This window comes from Pomacea canaliculata, linkage group LG9 (assembly GCF_003073045.1).
Source record: "Pomacea canaliculata isolate SZHN2017 linkage group LG9, ASM307304v1, whole genome shotgun sequence".
NCBI classification, from domain to species: Eukaryota; Metazoa; Mollusca; class Gastropoda; order Architaenioglossa; family Ampullariidae; genus Pomacea; species Pomacea canaliculata.
Window position 1 is genome coordinate 11,715,026 of NC_037598.1, and position 27,161 is coordinate 11,742,186.

General features: G+C 40.7%; 1 protein-coding gene across 2 annotated transcripts in view; it reads left to right on the forward strand.

Annotated features, from left to right (window-relative positions):
- The window catches only part of LOC112571831 (general transcription factor 3C polypeptide 1-like), a 142,138-nt gene that overhangs the window by 5,287 nt on the left and 109,690 nt on the right, over positions 1–27,161 (forward strand). For both annotated transcript variants that reach the window (XM_025251150.1, XM_025251151.1), the window contains exons 10-36: positions 371–578; positions 825–913; positions 1,774–1,950; positions 2,262–2,356; positions 2,693–2,833; positions 3,802–3,912; positions 4,278–4,382; positions 4,816–5,001; positions 5,666–5,792; positions 6,147–6,253; positions 6,473–6,664; positions 7,433–7,631; positions 9,446–9,593; positions 10,090–10,139; positions 11,044–11,139; positions 11,586–11,762; positions 12,176–12,250; positions 12,452–12,540; positions 12,741–12,845; positions 13,663–13,782; positions 14,232–14,341; positions 15,093–15,246; positions 15,727–15,861; positions 16,228–16,298; positions 18,155–18,383; positions 19,222–19,414; positions 19,817–20,691. In XM_025251150.1, coding sequence (XP_025106935.1) covers positions 371–578; positions 825–913; positions 1,774–1,950; positions 2,262–2,356; positions 2,693–2,833; positions 3,802–3,912; positions 4,278–4,382; positions 4,816–5,001; positions 5,666–5,792; positions 6,147–6,253; positions 6,473–6,664; positions 7,433–7,631; positions 9,446–9,593; positions 10,090–10,139; positions 11,044–11,139; positions 11,586–11,762; positions 12,176–12,250; positions 12,452–12,540; positions 12,741–12,845; positions 13,663–13,782; positions 14,232–14,341; positions 15,093–15,246; positions 15,727–15,861; positions 16,228–16,298; positions 18,155–18,383; positions 19,222–19,414; positions 19,817–20,691 — 4,364 coding nt within the window. The remainder of the gene's footprint in view (positions 1–370; positions 579–824; positions 914–1,773; positions 1,951–2,261; positions 2,357–2,692; positions 2,834–3,801; positions 3,913–4,277; positions 4,383–4,815; positions 5,002–5,665; positions 5,793–6,146; positions 6,254–6,472; positions 6,665–7,432; positions 7,632–9,445; positions 9,594–10,089; positions 10,140–11,043; positions 11,140–11,585; positions 11,763–12,175; positions 12,251–12,451; positions 12,541–12,740; positions 12,846–13,662; positions 13,783–14,231; positions 14,342–15,092; positions 15,247–15,726; positions 15,862–16,227; positions 16,299–18,154; positions 18,384–19,221; positions 19,415–19,816; positions 20,692–27,161) is intronic.

A 27,161-nucleotide genomic window follows, 5' to 3' on the forward strand; every position in this document is an offset into this window, starting at 1 on the left:
CATTTCTGATTGTGAGATTTGCAAGTTATTTTTACTGTCTACTGTTATTTTTCACAATACAGCTGGAAGGAGAAACTATACTATCTCAACTGTGGCTGCTTGATGGTTAGCCTTTATGGAATGGTTATATGGAAATTTTTATTTATTTTGTTTATTTTGATTTCGTTTTGGTCAGAGTTGGGAGTTTGTAAGAGTGTTAGAGGTGAAACCCATGCATTTTAGTCTGTGATGTTTTTTAGACAGTACCCTCTTGCAGGAATGATTGCACTACACCCATGAACTCCAACACCAAAGGTAAAAAGCTTGTTTGCTTGCCTAAGTATGTCTGGAATGCACATTTATAACTGTTTACCTTACATTTGCATTCCAGATGTTTATAAATGGAGAAATGAGGAGTCTTTAATCCGGCAGGTTTATGAAGTGGTTGCTAGACATGAAGTTGATGGCATAACGCAGCACGATCTTCAGGTTTGCTTGGGACTCAGTCGCTACAACACAAGAAGCATTCTTCGCTACATGAATGAGGCTGGACTCTTTCACTCCTTTGTTCGTGACGTTGGAAAACATCGAACAACATTGTAATGATACACTTCCACTGTGCTCCACTTCTGACTATACATTAATTCTCTACAAATATTTTTTTTAAGCCAAATATTCTGTCTGTTGTTTATGTGTATGCTGATTGTATTTGGTGCTTCTCCCACATGCAGATTTACTTAAATCTATGAACTGTTTGTCAATATATAAAGTTGTGTATTTGTACAGGAGCAAATTTGTGTTTCTGCATGTGTGTGGACATTTATATATCTTTCCTTTGGTGGCAGTTTTGTGACCAAACCTATGATGGAGTTATCAAACAAAGATCAAAAGGAAGCTCTGGAAAAATTCAAAGAGCTGACTACAGATACAACAGGTCGGTTCTGAGCTTACTTATTTTTTTTTTTTAAAGATTTCCCTAATGGAAGCAGTTTCTTTCTGAAAGTGGTGTCATTGATATTTGGTCCTCATATTTATATTTAAGAGAGATAATCGTGTACTTAATTTTGATAAACTTTGTCTTTCAAGGTTCCTTATGAGTCAGTGGTCACAAATTATATCTGTTAGCAGTTTATATTTGGTCGTCACAAGAGTTAAGGCACATACAAATTAAAGATCAATTGTTATCAACAAAGAAAGTTTCAAACTCAGCTCACCCATCTTTTCCAAGGGTTATTTTGAAATAAGTAGTCCAAAGATAAGTGAATGAAGTAAGTGAGTTAGTAATTCAAATGTTTAAGAATGGCATGTAATTATAAAAACAAAATACAATAATATTTATTTAATGCTTTACCCCACCATCAGTGGCAGGCTCAAAACAGAGAGTTCATTGCATTCCTGGTTAGTGTAGCTATGCATGTTTAGAAGGCGGCGAATGCCATCAGCATAGATGCAGTCTGCAGAATTGTCTTTCTTTAAAATATACTTTTTTTTTCAACATGCAACTTATATAAAAAAAAGTCAGAACAAAAACTGTTGGTCAAAAGTGGCTTTGGGGAGGTAGTCATTATGGAGACAACATTTATATAGCAAAGTTCATCAGTGAGAATTTTGTGGGTATTATTTAAGAGGGGAAAATCTAAAGAAAGATGTTTTACTGTGCTAGGCTCTTTTGCTCAAAACGTGTGTTGATGTGATGTATGACTGTTTTGATCACCTTTCTGGCCCTTGGGCAATCTATGCATGAATGGAATTCAGACCTAAAGTTTGATGAGTACTGTTTTCTTCTTGAAACAGAAGAGGATGGTAATGTTTCTGAGGAAGTGTCTTTGATGGATGTTGACAAAGAGAGGGATAGTTTTGAATCTAAATCTGATGACGAGGATTCAGAGACAAGTGCCATTCTTTCTCAAATTCAAGTCAGCTTCTTGGATGGATTTCCTGTGAAAATTGTGGAAGGTCCCATCAAAACAGGCAAGAATTTTCGTATTCATATATTTTTTATTTAAGTCTTGTTTCACAACTTTTGATAAACATCTCGATGTTTATATTTCTTCCAGCAGGTATTTCAGAATTTAGCATTGAAGAATTTGGAAGAGTCTGACAAAAGAAAAACAAGAAAGTTTTAAAAAATGTACTGTCATTCTTGAGCTTATAACAGTTTTGCCTACTGGAACATCAGTAACAGTTCATTGTTTGCAGGATGATTGTGTTTGGTAAATTTTCAAATAGCAGAATGGTGATTTATTGCATAAATGATTGAGATCTTATGACACTTCTAACAGGGGAGGCCTCAGGGCGAATGCTGCGCCGTGCAATCACTCTACTAAACCTGGTGCAAAAACACAAAGTCATTGACAACATGATGCATCTTGCACAGGTAGACATTGGGCTATGATGAATTTATTAATTTATTGTATCTTAATGTTTTGCTGTCTTTCTGTGTTTCCTAGTTGTGAAATTAACTGATCATGTTACTGGGACTTGTAATCAAAAGTAGACCTTATAAATGTCTGTATATGGATGCCAGTTTTACTGATTTTATTTTCTGGACTGATTTTTGTATTTGTGGTGTTAAACTGCTTTAAAAGGTACAGTCATTAAAAGTGCATGTTTCATGTTAGCTGGCTTGATTTTGAAACTAATGTTTGCTGATTAATAATTTGATTTTTACATGAAGTAAAGAAAGATGCCATTGATTATTGTGATGTTACAGATCATTAGGCATGAATCCCCTGAAGAGGAGGGGATTGAAATGTGCCGCAAAACCTTGCTACGCATGATAGACTGGTGCTGTCGAGAAGGAAAGCTGCAGAAATACTGTGTCAAATTGGAGAAGGACAAGAAAATTGTACATGTATGTCGTTTATAATCATTTTAGTCTTAACACGTTGCCTACCTTTGAAGTCAAGAAAAAAATGTGCCTTCCCTGTTTATATTTAGCAAGTACATTGAGTTCAAACCCCTACAAATCCATAGGATACACAACCATAATTCAAACACCATTTCAAAGAGCATTTATTTAACTTATTGAATGCTGTACTCTGCATATAAATATTTTTGTAGTGTTCTTTTGTAATAAAGCTGAGGGAAAGAGGATAGGTAGCTGGGTGAAAAACCGCAGTCATGATATTCTGTCATAAGGCTTGCATTGAAATTTTACAAGCTACATGCAAACAATTATAGGGAGAGTGATGTTCCTTCACCTAACTGGCTTGAGGGTGACTCTTCTCCCTCAGTTTTTATATTTGTCCATTGATCTGCGTAAAATTTTTTGTCTAATATTTATCAATACATCTGTTATGATATTTTCTACGTTCCTGGATGGATTTTTGTGCCAGCACCACTTTTCATCTTTTTCTGGGCCATTTTATTTCTACTGTCACATCTGCGCCATCTTACCATTACTTAGATTTGAGATCTGCATATCAGCAGTGTTGACGTCAAACTTTGATTGCCTTCCTCCAGCTGCTTAACAGTGTCGAGCTATCACAGCAAGCTTTGTGTGGTAAACAGACCAGTCTGCAATGTAGGCTATAACTCTTCATCATCATGTTCTTTAGATCTTACAATATTTTCATCAGTTCTCAGCACCTCTCTTTGTTCAGATGGGATACATTAACTAACAGACCTGTCCACTCTTTGATGTCATCTACCTATCTCATGTTCTATATGTCTTCTTCAGCCTCTGTGTACTTTTTCCTGTGGTATGTTCTTTGCAAGTCCTGGTGATGATGAGATGTACCTATACCACTTAAGTCTAGATCTTTTGTCTGTCATAAGATCTAATTTATTGTGCATAAATATGTAGTCTATATTTTACAGGTGCCACTGGTGTGTGCCAATGGCATTGATAATGAGCACAAGCGAGTGAAGATGGCTATACAGCAAGCCAAATTGTGTCATTTCCATGGAGGAATACATAAGCGGTCTCAGGTGAGTTTACAGTTTTCTAACTGCCTGCTCCTTTATTATAATTATCAAATCATTCAAAAGGCCTCATTGCTTGGATGTATGATGATGGGTTAGCGTTTTTTAAAAATTGTTTAATTTTCGCATGCAAAACACTTTTCCTGTGTTGAACCCAAGAAGCTTTTCTGACAAAGAGTTTACATTTCTCTCAGAGATGACTATCAGAAGTAATGACCAACAGGGCAGTAGTTCAAGGCCTACAACTGTATTAACTCTGAGATTACAGTTGATTTAAGTCTTTAGATTTTTTTGTCTTCTTTGATGAGAGGCAAAGATACTTATGAATGATTCCCATCATGATAAGTTAAGAAGACTGTCTGAATTTTCAGCTGGGTGGCCAGATGCTTCCAAAGTCCTTCTGTGACAGCATGCTTGAGTGGAATAAGCTGTTTAAAAATCTGTCTAGTGGTTCCCCCTGTCAAAGAATCAAAACGGTAAGCCATTGACTTTGATGATGATAATGATGCCATGAGAAAAGTGTTGCACCCAGAGGATAGCTGTCTATGGAGACTCATATCTGTGTGGCATACATGCCAAGAATGTAGCTATTGTTAATTTATTTTGAGGAACATTTCGCAGCTTGTTTGAAGTGGTACAATTAGAAAAAAGTATTATCATCCTCACTGATAGGTAGATCTTTTTAATTGGCCTAATCGTAAGATCTTTTTTTTTAAAAGGATGGCAATATATTTTAGTGAAAGCATCTAATTCCTGACAAGCTGCATAAGTTCCTAGATCTTGTCAACTGAGTTGATATGATAATTAATACTTTTAATTAATCATTATTCTTATTAATCAGGATACATTGGCTTGTTACATTTAATTTATCCATAGTTGATGATGGCAAATTTTTGTCTGTGAAATTAGAATCGCTATGGCTCGATGCCCAAGATGCAGCGAGCCTCTATTCTGCACAAGTACCTTTGGTACTTAGTGTATGGCTTTGAGGGTTATCAACACTCAGGCCATAAGGGTAATACAGATGGTCAAGCACCTTTGGTCTCTGTTTCCACGTCTTCTCATGGTACTGATGGTGCAGATGAAATCTTTCAGGTATGGCCATAATATAGCAGTAATATTGTGAAAGATAAGCAGGCAGAGTTTTTGTTGTTTTTCCACAGAGCAAATCTAATTGCTAGTATTCCAGAAAGCTGTTCATTTTGAAAACTGCATGTGTATAAATCAAAATGACTTATTTTATACACATGCCACATCACATCATAATTCTTTTTGTAAATTAGTAAAATTTAGTGACATAGTTATTTTAAGGCATACATTTCAACCAAGTCTTGTATTTTATTCTTTTTCAACTCATGTATAGGATGAAGTCATTTATCATCGATGTGAAATTTTTCTTGTAAATTCTCATTTTAAGACTTACCAGATGACACAAGAGGAGAAAAAGAGGCTACATTTTCCCTTTAACCATTGAAAGTTGCCTCCATGACAGTGAACTAGCACATGCCTTGGGTGTGGGGCAGTCTACTGGTTGGTAAAAGTGACAGCAATGCCAATGCAGCAGTTTTTTTCAATGGTTTACTATGTGCTCTTGGTTGACTTGACCAGTAGAGCACCTCACAGGCCAGGTTGTGCTAGCTCATGTTTAGTGAGTCAATGTTTGATGGTTAAACAGAAAATGTAGGCTATTTTCATGTCATCTGGTAAAATTAGCACTTTTAACAAATTGAGTGTGTCACAACTCTGTCTTTGTGTACAGCACTTAACAGACAAGGTGAATATGAATGGATCCAGTGCTTCTATCCTCAGCCAGTTGAAGACTCCACGGGTTTATCTAGATGTGTGGGATTGGCGGCGGTATTTGCCACCTCTTCGAAAACACACAGGTACTGGCAAACCCATGCACAGCCATATCATTTTAGTTTTTTATATTATCTTACATTTGGTAATCCAGTTTTGACTGGGATTGTTTTTCTTGGTTGGGATGCATGTATATGTTTATGTGTGTTTGCATGCGCTTGTATGTGCTAGAGCGAAAAGATAGCTACACACCCCGGCTTCAAGTCAGGGTGTGTATACCTGTATGAATGAATACATTTTTGTGAGACTAAATGATTTTAAAAAAAAACTGAAGCCTGCTATAGGTACATACCTTTCATAACGGAAAATTCACATTCTTCACCTGCACATCATGAAGTAAATCCACTGACTTGTGAATATTTAAACTGATATGGTTGCAGATGTACAATCCATGGTGGGGAGAACAGAGGGTGTCTGCATGGTGGCTGACATTATTATGCATATGCCTGTCTGTATCTTTTGCCAGCTTATAAGTCTCAATTTCCAGGTTAGTTATCCATCATAGCAGTGTTTCTGCTTAGCTACTAGGTTTCTTTGAAAGAATTGCTAGCATCAAAAAAATGTTGTTGTAGTCTCTCTACATATTGCAGTATGGAGTACAAGGCTAACTGAATGGATGATTTATTGAGGTTTTAGGAAAGCTAATGGATTTTGCTAGAAATCCAGAGCACGGCTTAAGTAACCATTGCTGTGATTTTGTTCACAGGTAGATGGTCTCAGTGATATTCTGGAGGACAAAGATCTGCGTCTCTATCCACTGTCACATCTGCCAACTGCTATGGCCCACCAGATGATGGATCGTCGCCGCTCTCTTTTCAATTTCATGTACAACAGTGATGTTCTTTGTCAGATGGGGCTTCTTTCTTATGGGCCATTTGTATTTCAAGACACCACCAAGGTTAGCATGTTTTGCAATGTTCTGATAACTGGTTACCACCAGGCTTTTTTTATAACAAAGCAGAATTGGTGATTTTCAACTACAGTTTTTAATCCCACTTAAATTGCTGTAAATTTTGGATAATAAACCACAACTTGTTTCCACAGCTTTAAAGCCTTCAGCTTAAACAGCGATGCGGCTTGTTTGCAGATTTTTTTCGATTCCAGGAGCTTCACACCCTTGTCTATTCTTAGCTTCATGTTAAGTGATAACTGTTCATGTTGTTACAGTGTTTACTGCTCATCATTTTAAAATCAAAGCCACATACTATAAGGGAAGCATTCAGATCATTTGCTCAAGCACATACCCTCATCATGCTGAAAATGAGATGAAATGCTTACCATGCAGCTTTCAAACTGAAGGCGATAGACCTGACTGTTGAAAAAGACAACTGACCAGCTGCACAGGAGCTTGCATATTTCCAGCATATGAACCAGTACACCTAATTTGTGAATAAAGTAGAGATTTCAAAAAAAAAAAAAAATGGTGGGTTTGGCTTATTATATACAGGTGCGCTGAATAGACCAAAATTTATGGTAGCTGGATGATGTGCTTGAAAATGCCTCTTTCTTGGTACAGTTTAACAAAGCTTCAAGATCTGTGATCTGTCTATCAGTATGAATTGTGTAAAAGAGTGGAGAATCATTTTGATGCCGAAGGCTGTGTTTTCACTATACAAGCCTCAGGCTTTGATGTTCATCTGTAACTTGCATTTTGTTTTCCTATCAGCTCTTTATGTACCTGCACAAGAGTGGTACAATCTACGACACACGAGAAAGTCAACCAGGCTATCGTTACATTCGGCTGCCAGAAGGAGCAGATTCCTTCCCACGCCTGACTTTCTCTTTCAAGATCATGGATGATGTTTCCAAGTACTGGACCATGCTACAGACTGTCACGCTTGGCACCACTCTCTACGCCCGCCAGAGTAAAAAAAAATATAAATATATACTTTGCTTGTGTGTGATTGTGTGGGGTTATGTGTGCATGTACATGTTTGTGTGTGCTTGTGTATTGGTGTGAAAGCATTGTGTGGCTTGTGTTCAGATGTCTACACACATGCATATGACTGGTACACATGGGTACATTGAAAGCTTAGAGAACAGCAGTTCATAAAGACTCTTGTAGGTGATGCATGTTATTGTGAGAAAGTTGCTTTTCATCAGGAAGTTGAAGTTTAAACTGCCATTCAACATTTATTTCATAAGTGGGTCCATGAATGATCATCATCCAACGAATCTCAGAGGCAGTGGACACACAACTTAGAGAAGAACAGGCTGGTTTTCGTAGAAGAAGAGGATGCACCGACCAGATATTCGCACTACGCAACATCATTGAACAGTGCACAGAGTGGCAGAGGCAGCTCTATATTAACTTCGTAGATTTCCAGAAGGCTTTTGACAGCATCCATAGAGAGAGCCTTTGGCGCATCCTGAGAGCATACGGAATACCAATGGAAATTGTACTGCTGATCAAAAGCTTCTATGCGAACTTTTCATGCTGTGTTGGAAACAGTGACATCTACTTTGAGGTCGGGACCGGAGTGAGACAGGGCTGCGTGATGTCTTCCCTGCTCTTTAACCTTGTCATTGACTGGGTAACGCGCCATACAACGGAAGATGAACCAAGGGGCATACGATGGACACTCTCCACGAACTTAGAAGACCTAGACTTTGCCGACGACCTGGCCCTGCTGTCACACACCCACCGGCACATTCAGGAGAAGACGATTCGCCTGCACACTTTTGCGCAGCAGGTCGGACTGCACATCAGCCGGACAAAGACAGAAGTGATGACCCTGAACACCACCAATCCAACACCGATCAGCATAGAGGGAGAAGACCTGCCGATGGTTGAAAGCTTCACCTACTTGGGCAGCGTGGTCACGCAAGATGGAGGAGCAGGCCGTGACATCCAGAGCAGACTGAGCAAAGGCAGGGGCATCTTTTGTAGCCTACGCAACATCTGGAAGTCGACACAGTACAGCATCAATACCAAGCTGAGACTTTACCAGAGTCTGGTCATGTCCACTCTACTGTATGGCTCGGAATGCTGGCGAATGACTGACAGCGACCTCAACAAACTGTCAGTCTTCCACACCAAAAGCCTGCGAAGAATCCTGGGCATCTTCTGGCCAAGGACAATCTCCAACGAAGAACTACTTGCCCAGTGTGGGCAGGAGAGTATGGCCACCATCCTGTTGAAGAAGCGATGGCGCTGGATTGGTCACGTCCTCCGAGGCGGGAGCAACTCCATCATAAAAACTGCCTTACACTGGACGCCAGAAGGAAAACGCAAGCGAGGCCGGCCCAAGATCACCTGGCACCGAACTGTGGAGGCAGACATGAAGACCCTAAACCTCAGCTGGGGTACTGTGGGGAGTCTAGCCCAGGACAGGCAAAAGTGGAGGACCTTTGTCACTGCCCTATGTGCCGACCGGCATAACGGGCAATAATCTAATCTAATCCATGAATGAGACAAATATAATGACCAGGCCATTCATTTACAGAAGATAGTTTTTTTTGAAGGTTTATTTCTCTTTAGATCATTGATCAGTCAAGACAGCAAAATTATTTACATTTTTATTTTGTTTTTATGTTACATTAGCATGTCAAAAAATGTAAAAACAACTTAGAAGCTTGTTCTACAGTAACCCAGCACAGATTACATAGAGCATGTAAAAATTAAATGCTGTTTTGCAAATGGTTGCTCACTCTCAACCTTTGTTGTCAATGGCAACAGTGGCAAAGCATGACCATCCTCCTGATAAGAAACCGGCAGTGAGCTTGGAAGACTGCACAAAGGGACATGTCCTTGATGGAGTGCTTGAGGATGGGACATTGCCAGGAGACCATGGAGGAGCAGGGGGCATGGACTCTTCACTCTTCTTGTAAGTCTTGTTTCTTTTGCTGACCTCCTGAACTCTTGTGTAGATAGACAAAGGGTTTTCAATTGATTGTGAACTGTTGGTTATATTTTGTTCAAGAAAGTGTTTATTAATAAAATAATTCATTGATTTGGTTTAGTTTGTTGTTGTTGTTGTTGTTGTTGTTGTTGTTGTTGTTGTTGTTGTTGTTGTTGTAGCTTTTGTGCATTGATCTCCGGGTTTGCCGCATTGCCTGGGTGAAAGATCATGATCAGAATAAATACTTATTTTCAAAGCTTGAGAACTAAGTCAGTTTTAAACAATATCACAAGCAGAAGATAATTTTAAACAGTGGTATAATGAAGGTAGAAGTAAGAGATAAATTGTGATCATTAGGTAACAGCAGACCACAGAAGCTGTTAATCATGTCTTAATTAAGGCATGTGTGGACACCTATGTGCATTTTTTATATCCTGTTTTTGCAATTGTGTGAATAATGGATCTCTTTTTAATCCAATAGGAACTTGAAGCGCAACTGGTACTCTCAGAAAAATCAACTTGACCAACCGAGTAAGTTGAGTAAGCCAAGTAATATTTTAAAAGAGAATTTAGAAAAATGTTTTTTAATCAATGGATAGCTATTACTGCTGTTTTTGCAGAGATACGCTGAGAATATAGTTGTGCCCTTATATCCACAATTTTCTGCAGCCTGGGGGAAAAAATTGGAAAATTAAAGAAATAAATGTTTCATAAGTTTCAAAACAGTTAAAATGATTATGTAGTGTACAGTTTACTTTATCGTTACTTTATGTAATGTTGATGATTCTTCTTGTTCCTAATCACCCTCAGGGGAGCATAGGGCCGCAACTAATGTTGATGATTATTATGCTTAATTCATTCATTAAACTTAGCCACATGTATGCACGTGAAACGAAGATCACATTATAGTGTTTTCACATAACTGTGGAAAGAATTGGAACACTGGGGACACAATTGTAATTAATGTGGATTTGTTTAGAAACAAAATAGTCAGAATAAAAAAAACAGGAGCACTTGGTTTTGGCAGGGGAAAAAAGGAAACTTTCTGAACACCAGGTAATCATTTTTAAAACAGGTAGCTATTACAGATTTGAAGAATATGCATTGTTATGCCAAGAGGGCATACCTTCCAGCATAAATATGGCCACAGCTAAATTAACTTTATTAATTAAAAAAAAATGCATGATAGAGAGCATGTGAAATAGGTGACAGAATGGGGTTTCTCAGTGGAGAAGTACAAACACATGCCTATAGTCAAGTGGAGTTTCTAGGTGGAAATAATGTGGTACATTTCTTTGAGTCTCTGTAGCTTGTGCAGTAAAGTTAAACAGATAAAGTCTGTGAAGTGTGAAGAACTAATTTTAAAAAAACATCCAGAAGTGAAGCAAAAATGCATCTTCAATTTGACAATTTGTTTTGGATCCCTTTTTTGCAGGCAGCGAATTTCCAACTCCTTTACAAAAGCCTGGTGTGAAGCGGCGGCGTTTACATCTTTCAGAGTTGTCTGATACAGAATATAAACCTCCAAAAGGTATGTCACCTGACCTGTAGAAAAATGTTTGATGAAACAGTAAAGAGAGCCCAAACCTTTTCAGTTAATGTAATTTTTCACCAGTCACATAAAATTAGCTGCATATTTTCTGCACTTTGCTGTATAATGAAGTCATAGAGGAAGGAATTTTTTTGACGGGCTGTTACTGTCACAACAGCCAGTTGATGTAAAGAACACCAAGAACACTGTTGATTGATAATCTGTCTTATAAGACTAATTTATGGGAGCTAAATAATAAACAAATGCAGCAGATTGGTAAAAGGGTTCTCTTGGGCTCACACCTGGCTCTTAAAATAGAGAAATTAGTTTTTGACACCATGAGGAAAGTGATATACTGTGTGGTGCTTCTCTCAGGGCTGCTTTAACTTTTTCATGCTATAATTTCAAACTGCAAGTGTTAGATTTTTCTGGGGTATTTTTTTCAGGCAGTGAAGCAAAGAAGAAGAAGGCATTAGCTAAAAAGGCTCATGGCGAGAGCTCTAGAACACATGCTACAGAAGAAATTGAAGAATCTTCAACAACAGTGTCTGGGACATCTGTCGTCAAAACAAGCCAGGTCAAGGGGAACAAGGGAGGCAAAGGCATCAGGCGTGTTGCTGGAAGTGAGACATGGTCTTTATGTGGTATCATATGTGTTGCTGGAAGTATCTGTGTATAGTTTTGTATCTAGCAAGTCACTGGAAGTGAGATGCTATATTTATCTGGTGTCAAGTGTCGCTGAAAGTGACTGCTTTGTCTGGTGCCTAGTGTGTCACTGAAAGTGTGTCATTATGAGGCATTTCTTTTGCCATTGTTGGATGTGCCAGAAAATTCTGTGTCCTGAACTGCAAACTAAATCTTTTCATATTATTAGCAGGAAAATGTAGGTGTTAACAAACATATTCTAGCATAAATCCATCAAGTGAACAAACCGAAATATTAAATTTTGTTTAAAGTATTTATACAGGGCAGTATGTGTGTGCACACGTGAGTGTGTGATATTTAGTTTTGATTTTCCAATGGTTTTTGCTTTCAGCAAGGCACAAAATTAAGAAAACGCGACTAAATCCCCAGCGCAGAAAAGTATTCGCCAAGAAGAAAAGAAGCAAAGGTTTGAATGCACTTCATTGTAAACTGCATCCAGTGTCTTTTTAACATAGTTTTGTAACAGAGCAGTCTGTATACAGTAGTTTGCCTGGAATCTGTATATACCTGTATAATTATGTTGTTTATAAGAGGTGTACATGCTTGTGTTTGTTGAATCCGCAGTGTTAAAAATGCCATTTTATATAGGGTCAGAATCTGTTTTCAGAAGACTTCTTAATGGACAAAGAGGATGAGGAGGCCCTGAGGAACATGGATGGTGAAAGAGTGAGATGGACTCCCAAAGAAATGACTGTAGTAAGTGTTTGCTTGCTTGTGATTAGACCAGCATTTCTTTGTACATGCCTGTATATCACTTTAGTGTGCATGTGTTTGTACATCTGTGCAGGTGAGAATGAAAATACACTTAAATTTATTAACAGATTTCATATATAAATATCCACAACATACACACACATTCACATACACAGTCAATGCAACTTTTGTTTTCATTACAGTTGCTGATGAGCCGTGTTGCTGGCCAGATTCTTCTGCCTGGCCGTGATGCATTATCATGTCCTCTGAGTAAATACACTCGAGACATACTGCACCAGCGGCTGCCGGTATGTCATGAGACCTATATTTCTACATATTTGCTATTTATTTCAAACATAGAAAAGAGCTTTGTTTGAGAATAGTTTCAGTTTGCTGTATGATTAAAACATACACCAATCACAGAGAAGTTTTAGTTGCTTCCCTGTTCTTTGGAGCAGACATCTTGTATTAAAACATACCCACATTTAGACTCCTTGTCTGGTATCACTTGACCATGTTGTGAAAAGTAGCTAGGTGTGTGTATATAATATGCTCACATATACATCTATGCAAATACATGCTTGCAGACACAAGCATGTGTAGTTTGCAGAAAATGGGGACGCATGAAGTATACATGCAAGTCAGGCACGGTTAATATGTCTTTGGTTTCTGAAAGTGAAATTTCTTACAAAACTTCCTTTCATTCATAAAATAACATTGGGTACAGTCCCTAGTTTTGCACAAATTACTGATTCCTTACTCCAATTCCACCTGAAAGGATTTTTCTAGTTTTTGGAACATCAACGTTCCTGGTTTCCATACAGTACATGAAAAACACAAGCATGCACGCGCATTCACACTAACACATATATATTAATTCATTTGCATAGATGTGCACACTTTGAAAGTATAATCACCCAGGAACAAGTCTTGCATAGAGATTGATTGATTCTTTACTGCTTTAAGAGCATAGCTCCAGCAAGGGGTGAGCAATCCATTGAAATAACTACACATCTTAAAACTGTTGGAGAGAGAGATATAGCCAATGAGTATCTGATACAAATTTGTATTATTTATTATCCATGTTGTTTAGAAATATCCATCACCCTCTGTCTTGTATTTCAGAATCTGGCAAAAGACAAGACACAGTTTGCAATCACACGTAAACTCAACGTGTTTTTGAGAAAAGACGTGAAAGCACAGACTAGTGTTGCCAATTATATTATGCGTGCACAAATGGACAAGGTAATAGTTGTTATTTGTTCCTTTGAAATTTGCTTGTCTTTGTCATTTTTTTAAAAGTCCGTAATAGATTATTCTCTTCTGTAAAATGTACTGCTGTTGCTTGAGGGCTTCACAGTTAGGTTTTTTTTTTAATCCCTGAGAGAGATTATTAGGGAGTGGGGAAGGGTAGAGCCTAGGGTATAGTGTGTGCTTTTAGTCGTGTGTGAATTTATGCCATACTTCTAGTGTATGACAACTTCATAAAGGCTGACAGTGACTGCTTTTAATCCAAAGTAAGATGAATTTTGCAGTTTCAGGTATAATTGTTCAAAAACATTGTTCAAAAAATTGTTCAGAAAGAATAAGATTAATCATTAGGTTTTGATAAATCAGAGACACTAGAAGAATTTTTGGAATAGAGGATGCTATAGTTTTTATATGGTTCTTTGTGTACTCTTATGTGCTTGCAGAAGCTGATGGCCAAGTATGCTCACAACATTTGTCCAAAAGGTATCAAGCCGAAAGGAAACTTCTTTGTTCACTACAAAGCCCTGATAAATGATCTTCTGGACAAGTTTTTGTAAGTAGCTAGGATTTTTTCCTTTTAACTTTTGCCAGAGGCGACCGTCTCCGATCTCTATCACCAGAACAAAAAACATATGGTAGCAGGATTTTTAGTTAGTGTGCAGAAAACAATGGAATTCTCTCCCTTTCCATATTGGAGACATGCTTACCATTAAATCCTTTAATTGTGTACTGAAAATGCACCTCTTCCTTAGGCATTACTCCTAAGAACAGTCTACTAGTTTTTTTCGCTCCCTACCCCTCCCCCCTCCTTTATTTCCGCTTACTTCTACTTCCAAACTCGTCTTCTTTCGCACAGTCATGATACTTTCAGACCTTGTTACTTGGTTCCTCTTTGCGTTTTGTGTATTTTTCATTTATTCATCATAAGTACGGTTGTTTATCCTTACACCCTTCATATATTGTTTATTCTTCTGTCCTTAGTATGTTGTCCATGTCTTGTTCTTGTTCTTAAGCGCTACGAGCATGCTCTTTAAAAGTGCATATATACACTCTACAAATCTATTGACAGTTACAAAAAAAATTTTACTAACTCATATAAAGAATGCAAGAAAAGTTTAGCATGTACATAGAAGCCGAAATACACAAAAAAAATGTGAATACCTATTTACATAACTTTTACATTGCACTAGGCTTTATAAGCAATCTAGGAAAGATATTAAGTGTGGGAGGATGTGTTTAAGTTATATGCAAAAAACTATGATGAAATAAGGATTACTCGAAAATATTTCCATTGTTTTATAAAGGACGGAACAAGAGGACAATCTTGGCCATCTGCCTCCCACGGTGGGCGTCTTGAAGCGGGACTACCAGGTTGTGGTGAACAGAAAACCCCCGCGCTGGCAAGACGTCAGAACTAAAGCAGATGTTTGCAAAGTTGCAGTCCGAGATATGCAAATGGTAGGTCACGTGGTCTGTGCATTTAGATGAACCAGGTTTCGATGGCCAAAACAAACTTTGGTGATTTCGTTTTTAACAACTTTTGTCCACCCTTATTTAAATTGATGCAAAAGAATGGAAGGACTTTTGGTGTGGTGGTGTCGTCCACCTTGACGTACTCGGGTGGACTTTTGAATGATGAATGATTTCTTCTCGAAGAGAAGTGGGTTTCCGTTGCATCATCGTTAATAAGAAATATGTGATAGCTTTTCTTAAGAGAGATTATTATCTATGCAACAGACAATAAACATATATATTTTTAAAGGAGTACCATTGAGTAAACCAACAGAACTATGCTGAAGCTGCCGTGCTCACAATATTTCGTCTTGAGACAGTTAACCGTTCAGTTTGTCACACACAGGGCTAAAAAATATGAAAGTAGGAACACCAGAGAAAATTGACAAGAACGCTGTTTCAAGAGACTTCACTCCTTTTTTTCAGACGCACATTCTAAGCATGGGAGATAAGCAGGGCCGCATGTTTGAGATGTATAGCACCATGCGACAGTACCCGGACAGTCTGCTGAGCGATGTCTTCGATAAACTCATGCGTGACAAGCTTATCATCAGGCCAAAGGTAGGGTGGCTACTAGTCTTATTTTTTTTCAATAATCTAATTAGGACAATTAGAAAATCTACTTGTAATGTAACACCAGGAATATGCTTAAAAGCATCATATATCATATGGTAGTGAAGTAACTGTAATGGATTTACCCATACTTGAATATGGAATTGCTATTGCAAGCATTTTAAAAAAGTTCACTTGAATAGAATTTCAGAACAGAAAGCTTGCACCTAGGCTAAGATTTCATAAGATATTTTAATGATGTCCCTTTTTGATGGATTTTGAATTCCTTCTTTTTAAGTCACCTCTCTGGCTTTTTTTGTGAAAAATAACCAGGTAATTAGTTCTCATATATATTTACTGGATTTTCTGTGACAGTTTTTGTCAAAGGGCAGGAAGCTTACAAGTGGCGCCATACGCAACTCCAACCACTTCAGCACCACTAACATGTAAGTGTGGGAGATGAAGACTTCAGTACGATGTTACTCATTTTATCTATTAGTAGCAGTGCATGAGCAAGGTATAACTGACACAAATCTTAATCTCGATACTCTGTCCGTTAACACAATGGTTAGCACCTGTCAACTAATACAGCGAGGATTAGCTATACTGGGTTAAGATTTTGTCTTGGTCACTGTTCTTTCTTTGCATGTGACACCGTCACGAATGCGTCCGTGCCCTGAGAATGTAGAGTGATGTCGCCTTGCATAACTAGCTGGAGGAGGCAGAGCTCTACTGTATTTTTGTCTAATCTGACGTTTTCCTTCTATTGGACTTGTGATTGCATGTCTTTTTGATGAGCCTGCCATCGTACGTGCGGAATGTGGAGCCTCGTCTGTGTCGGTGGCTTCAGTTCCTTCTCAATATGCAGACGACGATCGGCACAGTTCAGTGAGCTTCATGTCTGCTTGACCTTTGTTGATCAGTGAACGTTTGCGTGTGCTGGAGTTCATTCATCGTTCCAGGGGGACTAGTGTCGTCTGTTGGATGTGAAATTTAGAACTGTATTTGGAGTATATTCCGGCTTGTATGACATGTTTGATATTTGGCCTACAGATTGTGCTCGTGTTGTGTGTAGACGCTGACCTTTTGGCCTGGAGTAACGTCATTTTGTTCCGACGTCACATTATTTTCACGTCAAACCATCTGTCATGTGTGACGCGCCTTGAGTTTGTCCACAGAGGAGGATAAGACGCTATACAAGCCAACTTATTATTATTACTACGTAATTATTTTCTAATAATAGCATTGCTGTATTGGAAGGAATACGCGTAAATGACGTCAGTGTAATGGTCGGAATGCGTATGAGGTCACAAAGACTTTTGACTGAAGAGAGAAGAGCGTTAAAGAAAGTTGGGAAGAAAAGAAGTGATAATGAAGTTGGAACAAAAAATTACTGCACTCCCTGTGGTGTTTATACATCTCTAACTATTCTTGAGAAGAAAGTTGTTTCCCCAGGACTGCTGTGATAGTGTCGCCGAGGCTGCATATCCAGCCAAGATATTGAGAGGTGTTGCACTCTCTGTGAGGATGGGAGGAGAGCGGGGCGAATATGGAGTATTATGTTTGTGTGAAGGTGCTCTTTCGTTGTATTTAATTGAAATGGCCTGAGTGACCTTGCTTTCTTTAGTTCGAAAACTGTGTTTGGATGACATCTGACCGAATCAGACAAACGTTTTTATAGAATGAATAACGTCGAAAGAAAAATGGAGACAATTACTGGGGTGTGACAAGTGTGACATTACTAGTTTGGATGGATATATGAGTTTTGTGTTCGATGGAGATTGTATCAGCAAGAGTGATGATCGCCCATGGTGGCCTCCCCTGGAATAGGGTTTGTAAAAGCGTTTAACTATTTAGTTGTTAATGGTTATGACAATAGCGAAAAAAACCCCATTGTGAGATCGTTTGTTGTGTGTTGAAAGAAACTGTCGAAAGCCAGAGTGATGAGGTTGACAGACACCTGTTTACAGATCCGTCTGCTTTGCAGTGATATAGCTTTAGTTTCTGGGTTCAGTTAAACACATCTCTTTACTGGTTATTTTCGCTTTCATCGAGTTAGTTAAGAATCGGATGTTGATTTTTAACTGTATGTATGGTAGCTTTGTAGATTGTTGTAGACTTTGAAGATTTTTTTGGAAGTAAATATGTTGCAAATGCTTGTGCGTGAGAGAGACCAAGAGTGCGCTATGAGAAAAAAATGCATCTTATGTTTATTTTATTCATATAATGCATGTTAGAGCCAGTGTATAGCAAGGAAAAGACATTTCAAGGAGACGGTTTCATTAGATACATTTTGTTCCAGGTATTTTCATAAGACCAGGTCACCAGCGGCTGTAATTAGCCTTTTCACTCAAAGCTTTCAACTGTTTGACGAGCTACTGCAAGTGCACAGCAGAGGGGTACAGAATCATTCACATCAGATCCCCACGGAGGACACTGCCAACAGAGAGGATGATGGTTACCTGTGCCTGACGGGCGCCATAGAGGCGGGCGCTGTGTCCAGCATGATCACCCTGACAGCTCTGAGACAGGTAACGTAGTGGGCCAGGTCGTCTTTTATAACTCCCCTTTAGCGCTCCATTCTACAGTTAGTGAACACAAGCAGTTAGTTCTCAAGATCTTGCTTAGCGTCCTATTGCATGTCTGCTGCTGTAAGTTCATTGGGACCCACCTGTGAATATACTCAGAAAGCAAAGGTAACCAGCAAAAAAAAAACAAGAAAAGTACTCTTAGGTGATTATATTATTAAATTTCGATCAGTCACTTCATTTGAGTCAAGCTTATTCATGCGCGTAGTCATTTTAGAGAATTAGGGAAGCCTTAATACTCTTGATGTCCCTTTTGACAGACTGACAGCTCGTGTTCAGCAGCTGCGACAACTTTTTGAATGAAGGCGAGATGGAAAGTTAAAAAAAAATTGTTACAAATATCTTTCTTTATCCCCCTCTCTTTCTCTCGCGCTCTGCGACTTAGTCGTTTGCTTTTTACCTCCCTTGCGTTCCTTTTGCCATCTTCCTTCCCTACCCACAAACTCCTGTCTTAAGCTTTCGTAGAAGACTCTCAGACTGCAAAGATATCGACGTTTGTTCATAGTATGAGTATGTCGTTGTTCCTTATGCACAGTATTTTCTTCTGGAGCCAGCGGAAACAGAACACAAGACACTGTGACAAAAATTCTTTCCAAATTTGGTGAAGGTTGGGTAAATGATGTGGATGTTATTAGTGGACACACATACACACCCTACCACCCACCTACCTATGCGTGCGCGCACACACACAATATCTCGACTGAAGTATGACAACGATGAGAGCGTTTTTTTAAACAAGTAATATAGTATTGTTCACAAACGCACTAAATTACTTTTCCAGGTGTCTCTGAAACTTGAACTCCCCACAGAAATATTTCGCCTGTCTGATGCATTCCACAACCCTAGACTGCGAAGAGGAGTGCTGGCCAAACAGTTGTTGTCTAGTCGTTTTGATTTTGGTGATGACAATGATGATGACGATGATTTTGGAGAAAATATTCGGAAAAAAGGGTGTAAGAAGACACTTGCAGGAGGTGAGTACTAAAGTATTGATGATTTTGATGAAAAATATTACGGAGATTGATTGGAATATTTTGTTTGTTTCTTTCATTTTGAGATAATTATCAGTCTTTTGTGAGGGCATGAGTATGTGTGTGTTGGGTGTGCGTTCTTGCGCATTTGGTAATGCGCGGTGTAGTTATATACAGCAAAATTGTCGTTGTTATCAAGCAATTTAAAAACTAAAACATACAGCGCAGACAGTATTTTTGGAGCATTTCAGCTACTTTTTCAGACATTTATGTTGAGTAACTTATGTGCTGTGCATAAACAAAATAATATCATTCTTTACATCGGTGACAGTAATATGATCTTATTTTACACGTTAGTTTCGCTTTCACAGCAACGACTTATTTCTTAGAGCTTCGTGTCTCCAGATGCGTCTTCACGTCTGCCAGGGCTGATGTCAAAGGCTTCATCGGCGAGGTCCGCTGAAAGAGGATCAACTAGTGGAAGAGTGGAGAGGAAAAGAAAAAGAGAGATCGTGGAAGAAGGTAGTCAGGATGAAGCAACAAGCGACAGCCCTCAGTTCAAGTTGATGAAGTTGTCAGATGCCGAGGAGGGCTCCTTTGCGATGCCCGAGTGCACGGCACAGCAGTACAGACAGCAGGCCGTGCTGGATGAGGGGAACAGATGTAGGAACATGTTGCTGGACAATGTCGCTGTTCAGTTTGAAAAGACCTCCGCGTTCTCACAGGATTCAAAATCGTTGGACAGCCGTGGAAGATCCTGCGGCGCGTCTTTTACGTTGATCTCGCTCCTTCGCATGAGCAAGGAGTCCGAGAAGGACCCGCGCATGCCCAGCAAGGTGGACCGCTTCGTAGTTAACTCCCTGGAGATGCGCATGCGCCTGCGAGATCCTCCAGCCGCCGTGGCTTCTGGGACAGCGGTGCAGCTCCCGGTGGCAGAAGTACCGGCTACCTTGTCCCAGTCGGTGGTGCAGATTGCGAGAGCTGATGGAACTCCTCTGTCGACAAGTGAAGCGTCGAAGACTTCTCTGAGTTTACAAACTGCTGCAACACCTGACAGAGAAGCGGGTCGAGCACAGGGTAGCCAGTTGCTGGTGGACAGTTCGGTCATGGAGAAAATCGTCCGCAGGCAGCAAAAGTTGCTGCCATTTTCTGTCGACATGGAGACCCTGTGGAAAGATCTGGAGCAAACCATCCCCGCTGATGACCTTGCCATATGCCAGACCTTATACGCCGACATCGATGATGGTGGGATGCTTGGACGTACTTGGGGAGAAATGCAGGTAATAATAAAATTAATAATAGTACGTCCTTTACACCCCTGTACCAGTTCTAATACAATTCCATAAGTAATAACAGAAAAAATTTTCATACCTCGTTTAGGCGAGCTTACTCCCAAAACGGGTCAGTACCGCGCCGCATCCTTCGTCGATCGACACTACCCTTGTCTACTATACAATCTCAACTCGGGAGATTTACAACTCTTGACTCAGGCACGTCTTCTTCCTTTGGTTTCCCGGGGCTGAGTAGATCTTTTACTTCCTTCCCTCCAAAACCTACTGCTGAGCCGTGTTAACCAAACACTGTGTCACAGTTAACACTTTCCCTTCTAATGTTCCATTCAGCCATACATTCAGTATACACTTGCAGTCCGTAAGTCCCAGAGGGGTTAAAATATTCTGGAAAAACACGGAGGCACGGACTGGTTCGTGACACACAAAAGGAAGGGAGTTCTAACAAATTGATGCTGAATAGGCAAACAATCGTTCAGCGAAGAGTTTCGACCTGAATCTGGAAACGGAATCAACAGAAGTGCTGAGATGCCTGCTAGGTGTGTAGGAAGAAGGAGCAGAGCCTACAAAGAGCCAGAAGAAAAATGTAGATTCTGTATACGAACCTGGACATGAAACCAGTGAAAAAGATAGAAAAAGAAGGTTTACGTGATGTCGTTGTCGAGCTTGGAGTATGAGTCGTGCTGTAGACTTTTGGAATTGCGGGAGTTTGTCAAGAAGATACAGACTATAGAGGATAGCCAGAGAAGAGAGACAAGTCTTGATAAAACAAAAAGGCACCGACGAGGTTGTGGGCAGTCCCAACGGAAAGACACTGACAAATCGCGCTGATACTGCGTAGAGTAGCGCAAATTATGTCAAAAACAAGCTGTCCCAGAGGTACATCAGACATCACGTTGACCTAGTGGGGCGCCACAGTAGTCAATTATTGAAGACAAGAATCAGCGCCGAAACAGCATGACAGAATGACTTGGAAACCTGATTTATCACTTAATAGTTTGTACATGAAAACAGCCATCAGCTGATATAGCCAGCAGAAGAGTGAATCTTTCCTTCTCGTCGATGGGAGATTCCGATGAGGAATGCAGCCGGTGTTAAAATGCGGGAGGTAGACCCCTTGACATATTTTCCATTAGGAAGAGTACCCGGCGCGGACAGTCAACGGTTTCTCCCGCAAATTTTTCAAAAGGGAGATCACATCGCAATTTCGCTATGCTGCTGACTAATGGCAAACTTACTTTCCGTTGGGCAGATATTTGGTTCTCATAGGCAGAGTAAGTGACCCATGGAGCCATCAACCGAGACCTGCTTGTGACCAGACATAAGTCTACTGCGTTCTTCGCCTCCCCTCCCATGACACAAAAGGTACACTTGCAAAATTCGAGCAGCCCGAAGTTTGGCTAAGATGCTAAAAAGATTTAGCTCCGGGGCCGATGTCACATGCAAGTGTTCTCATTCGGTCGGATCACGCGTTGTATCAATAACAGGCAAGAAGAGCACGCGCTGCTCAGCCCGACACCGCCATTACGGCAGATGTGATTAATTCTGGCGTTAATTCTGGGCGCCTGCTAGTCTTTCTCTGGGCGCTCGTCCATCTTTCACCCATTTCTGCGGCACTGATGCAGCTGATCCACTTATCAAGTTTTGTGAGGAGTCAGCGCAGGGATGTTTAGGAACGATTTGCAGTCTATGTGCGAGGTCTTGACCATAGATCTTAAGGCGGCGGTCTGAAGTGGACTTCACTAATCGTTGTCTGAATAGCCGCCTTGCCGGTGGATACCGGCGACTAAAGACTTATGTTCAAACTTTTTATGCGCACTAGTCAACTGCGATTTTTGAAAGTTAAAGGGAAAAGAAAGTCAAATGGTAGGTTGGGCTGAAGTGATAGATACTGACGTTCTGAAGCAAAATTTCGGGTTGCACAACTTGTGACACCTCTTTAACATCATTCGACAATTTTCTTGTCCAGTGGGTCTGCCTACGTCGGTCTGTTTTCTTTCGCGAAGGAATACGCGAACATTGCGGCCCGAAGCTGTGTTATCGTTGCCACTGAGAATAAACGATCGTTTTGCATCCTGAAAGTTTTCCCAGACACGATTCAGGTTGCCAGTATCTATCACATACGTCCACCTTACTATTTGTCTTAAGTCCCATGAAAGGTAAGACTGGGGGGAAAAAAGTTAATGTCTTTCAGTTTCAATGAGACTTTTTGTGCCTGGATCTTTCAGTGGAGGTCAATAATACTGACCGCAAATGAAAAAAAAATTAAGTTACTTTCAAATTTCTTTGCATTTGTGGAGGTTGGGGCATGGGGGTAGCAAACGATCCTACAGTCCTCAGGACGCGGCGTCTGCTGAAACTGAGCGGGCAAATGGGAACTTTATTTACAGCTTGTCTGCACGGGAAGCATCCCTTAAGTCTGCTGTTCTCACTGGTGGGGTTTTTTTTTCCCCCGAGGCCCCCAGCAACATGGGGTTTGTGCTACATAAGAGCTTTACAAGCTTACCTTTTGGACTGGCGACTTGTGAAGGGCTGTGGCTAGCAGCCAGTGGGACGACAGGTATGCAGATGGGGTGATAAGAAGTTTTTGATGAATTATGGGAGGCTTTTCTCTTTTATCCTCCATGTCTGCTTTCTCTCTCTTTCCCTCTTAGTTCCTTTTTTTTTCTTTCTCTCTTCTCAACCTCACCAACACGCTGCCACGAAAGAAATGGCTGTTACATTCTATTTTTTTTTACCCCCTCGCACACACATTTTCTAACGAGATCGGAAACAATGCTGGTTTCATCGAAAGGAGACACCATCAGATGAGCTTTTTTTTTTTAAACCTTACTTAGACATCATGCGATTTTTTCTCTATAAATATTTTAATGTTATCTGCGTATATATTTTTTTTCTTATTTTATTCAGACGCGTACGCTTGTCAGAATCGGTTTAAATGTGAGCTGTAAGTTTTTCGCTCATAAAGCAGTGGACTTGGAGAGAGAGAGAGAATCTGCACGCATGCGCCTGTTAACCCCGAAATTGGCCGAAAAAAGAAAACAAAGAAAAAAATGATAACTAATAAGGGGAGAGAATTGAGAAATGTTATTTTGCCGCGGCGCTGCGGGCCAATGGGTTTACACTCACTAAGAAATAGGTAATTGAGTCTAAGGAATCGGGCCCACTTTTTATTATCTTGAACAGATCGTAAAATTAATGCCTTTCAGAGTTAAGTGCTGTTACTGCGTGTTGTTAGCTTGTTCAAATATCCAGAGGTACTGTATGACCGAGTTTCTCTTTGAGTTTCTCTTCTACTTTCCTTACTAGCAGTCCAAAACATTTTTTACAAATTCAGCTGCGTATCTTGGTCGTCTGCTGCTTAGTTTTGGAGAAAGAACACCCCATGCAAATTTTTTTTCTGTGACTAAAATTATGGGTAATTGCAACGTTTGTAGGTGATCATCTTTGGAGGGCACACCCCGCGCTTTTCCACTTAGTCTGAAAGGACGGAAGATAAAAGTGATGCTGATAAGTCAAGTCCATTACATGACTCGCGTGGTACTGTAAATAAAAATAATAAATAGTACTGAAGGAAATGAGGTGATTACTTGCTGGCTTTGCATCAGTCCAACGCTTACCGATTTGGAGATTTTTTTCCCGTCAGCCTGCCACACAATAATAAATAGTTTGCACCTTGCATCAGGCTTGTCTTGATGTCCACGTGCGTTGTCAGTTTTAAAAGGGCGGAAGAAATTAAGCTGCTTTAAAATCTCGTTGGCATTGCACCACATCCGAGTAATTCAATTTTTCCGTTAGGGTACCCGTCAGCGGAATACGTCAATTCACCGAATTTTTCTGAAAAAGGAAACGGCGAAATGTTTCCCCTAGGAAGGTATTTGTCCGTCACATGGAGTGCCGTGTGGCCGCACGTCACCAGCTCCGCGAGCGAGTCGTGAGCAGTGCGATAATAATTGCACGTCACCCAGGCCGTCGCCATGGGTAGAGTGTGATCGCATGTCACGGGGAAGAGGGGGCGCACGTCACCAAAGCTCGTGTGTCGTGGACAGCGTGGGCGCACGTCACCAATGCCACGATGGAGTCGTGTGCAGTTTGACCGCACGTTAGCAGTGCCTTCATATCGGGAGCAGTATGATACCCGCCGCGATCGCAGCCACTGAACCTTAAATTCGCCTCTTGTCCGTGATCCCTGATAGGCCACAGGGTTAAAACACTTGCTTGTCACCACTGTGAGCGGCTCAGGGTTCTTATCTCGTCTCGGGACACTGTCTGAACCTGACACATACAGGGCTGGGCGTCGGGGGTTTTCTCCGAGTACTCCGGTGTCCTCCCCCTCCCTCTCCTTCCATAATGAGAAATCGCCTCAAGGTGGAAGCACTTTTCCAACTAAATAAACCAACCAATGAACGATCCTACGAAGATGAGCAGGAAAAATCGGATTGTCTGTAAAGCGTGGCGGCTTCGTCTTTGGACACTCTTTCCCACCCCCTCATCGTCTGTGGACAGAACTGTTGGTTACCTTCCTTACACACGAGTGCCTTTGAGGCACAGTTGGGGGTGTAGAAAGGAAGATGAACATGCTGACGTCGTGAGTCCCCAACCTACCTCGTCTTGTTTTGTAGATTAGCTGAAAGCTGCATGGGGACATCTACTAAGATCTCGAGGCCGTGGCTCAGGGGCGCCCTCTAGCGCAGTGGTAGCACGCTTGCTCGTTACATCTGCAGTGGGAGTCATAAGATCCTTGGCTGATATCTCCAGCCCCTGTAGAAGACGTCTATGGAATTTCTTTTCCTATCTCTCTCTTTGAATACTTAATCTTCCTTCTCTTTCATCGTTCTCTTCCCTCGAAGGCGGAGATTACGACCAACTGAATGCGAGATTACGACCAACTGAAACTCAACGTTCAACGAACCGCTTATCTCCATTCATTTTGTCAGTAGGGTGAGGTAATCTATTGCCGATTCTGACTTAAGTCTCCAACACAAACACCCAGACACGGCTGCTTATTGCTGAGCTGGGACTTTCCTCGCGCATCTTGTTAGCAAGTGATGGTCCCCTTGCCGCCCACTATCTAGCCTCCTCTCTCTCTTTTTTTTTAACTCTCCACGTAACGTCCTTCCCTCTCCTTGTAACCCACTCCCCTCCAACCCCTCACCTACTCTATCACCTTCCTCTTGTCAGACAAAAACGCGATTTCATGTTGACATCCGTCACAAAATGGCAAGACCAAATTCCGTTACAAGGAACCGGCTCTCCTCCCTGCAGGCAGATCCTCGCGGCTGTTGCGAGCGTGGGACCGGACGCATGCAATCGTATTATAGCCTCCCAGGGAATGGAGGGCAGCATGTAGCATCAAGGCTTCCGACTGCTGGGCCAGAGTTGATGCTTGCGGTGAAGCCAGTGGCAAGAAGTAGTTTGTCTGCGTGTTTAAGAGAGGGCAAGAGAGAGGGAGAAAGATCAAACCACATTCTATTTTACTTCATACCTCTCTTGCCATGCAGACAGCAGCTTCTTACATAGCCTTAACAAATTTGTCCAGCGCGTTATTTAAGTCATCTGTGAGGGATTGGTTTGCTTGAGGCAGGCAGTATTTTTGGAATTCATCAGAGTCTAATTCTTTCGCACTTTGGCCTAGAGGTGTGGCCAACCTCAGAGGTACTTGAAATGTCCAGTGTAGATGCTACTTTGGTGCCACGCCGTGACGATAATATTCCGCTCGTCTACTGCTTTTCGGAGAAGGTCCTGCCTCTGTGACTGACACGGTGGTTTAATTGTGAGGACTGCATTCCTCGTATCTGTATAGTACTCTAAATGAATGCTTTCAGTTCAAAGGTTAGGTCATAGGGCACGCAACACAAGTGGTGTGCGGGGTGATGACACATATTGCTAGAAGTACACAGTCGTTTAACTCAAGATGCCAAGTAGATGTTATAGACAAAGTAACCCTGACGGCGAGTACGAGTTAATCACAATCAAGTTTATATTATTGCGACCTCTGAAAATCAAAAGAGCAGAAGAAGCTGCTTACCAACTACTTGATATTTTCAACACTTTATGTGCTTCAGTCTGATAATATGAGAGAATCTGCGGACAAAGTTATAAATAAAGTAAAGAATACGTGGCCTGAAAACCGACACATAGCCATCGCCAAGGTTCTGTGGAACGTGCCAACCACGATGTTTAGAATTTAGAATATGATGATGCAGACAAATGAATCAACACGTTGGGGCTGATTTATTCCATTCACGAAAAACCGTTCTTTTCAATAAGGCAATCAGCAGTCGCCATATGAGGCTAAGCTTGGCTGCAAAGCAAAAGTGGGGCTGAGTACCTCAGATCTGCTCCAGAGAGGCTGTTGATAACAAAATTGCAGACGAAGACCTTGAGAATGTAGGACAAGAAATAAAGAATCTTATAAATGAGGAGACTGCCTCCGGAAATGAAGCTGCTGCCGTGGCGAT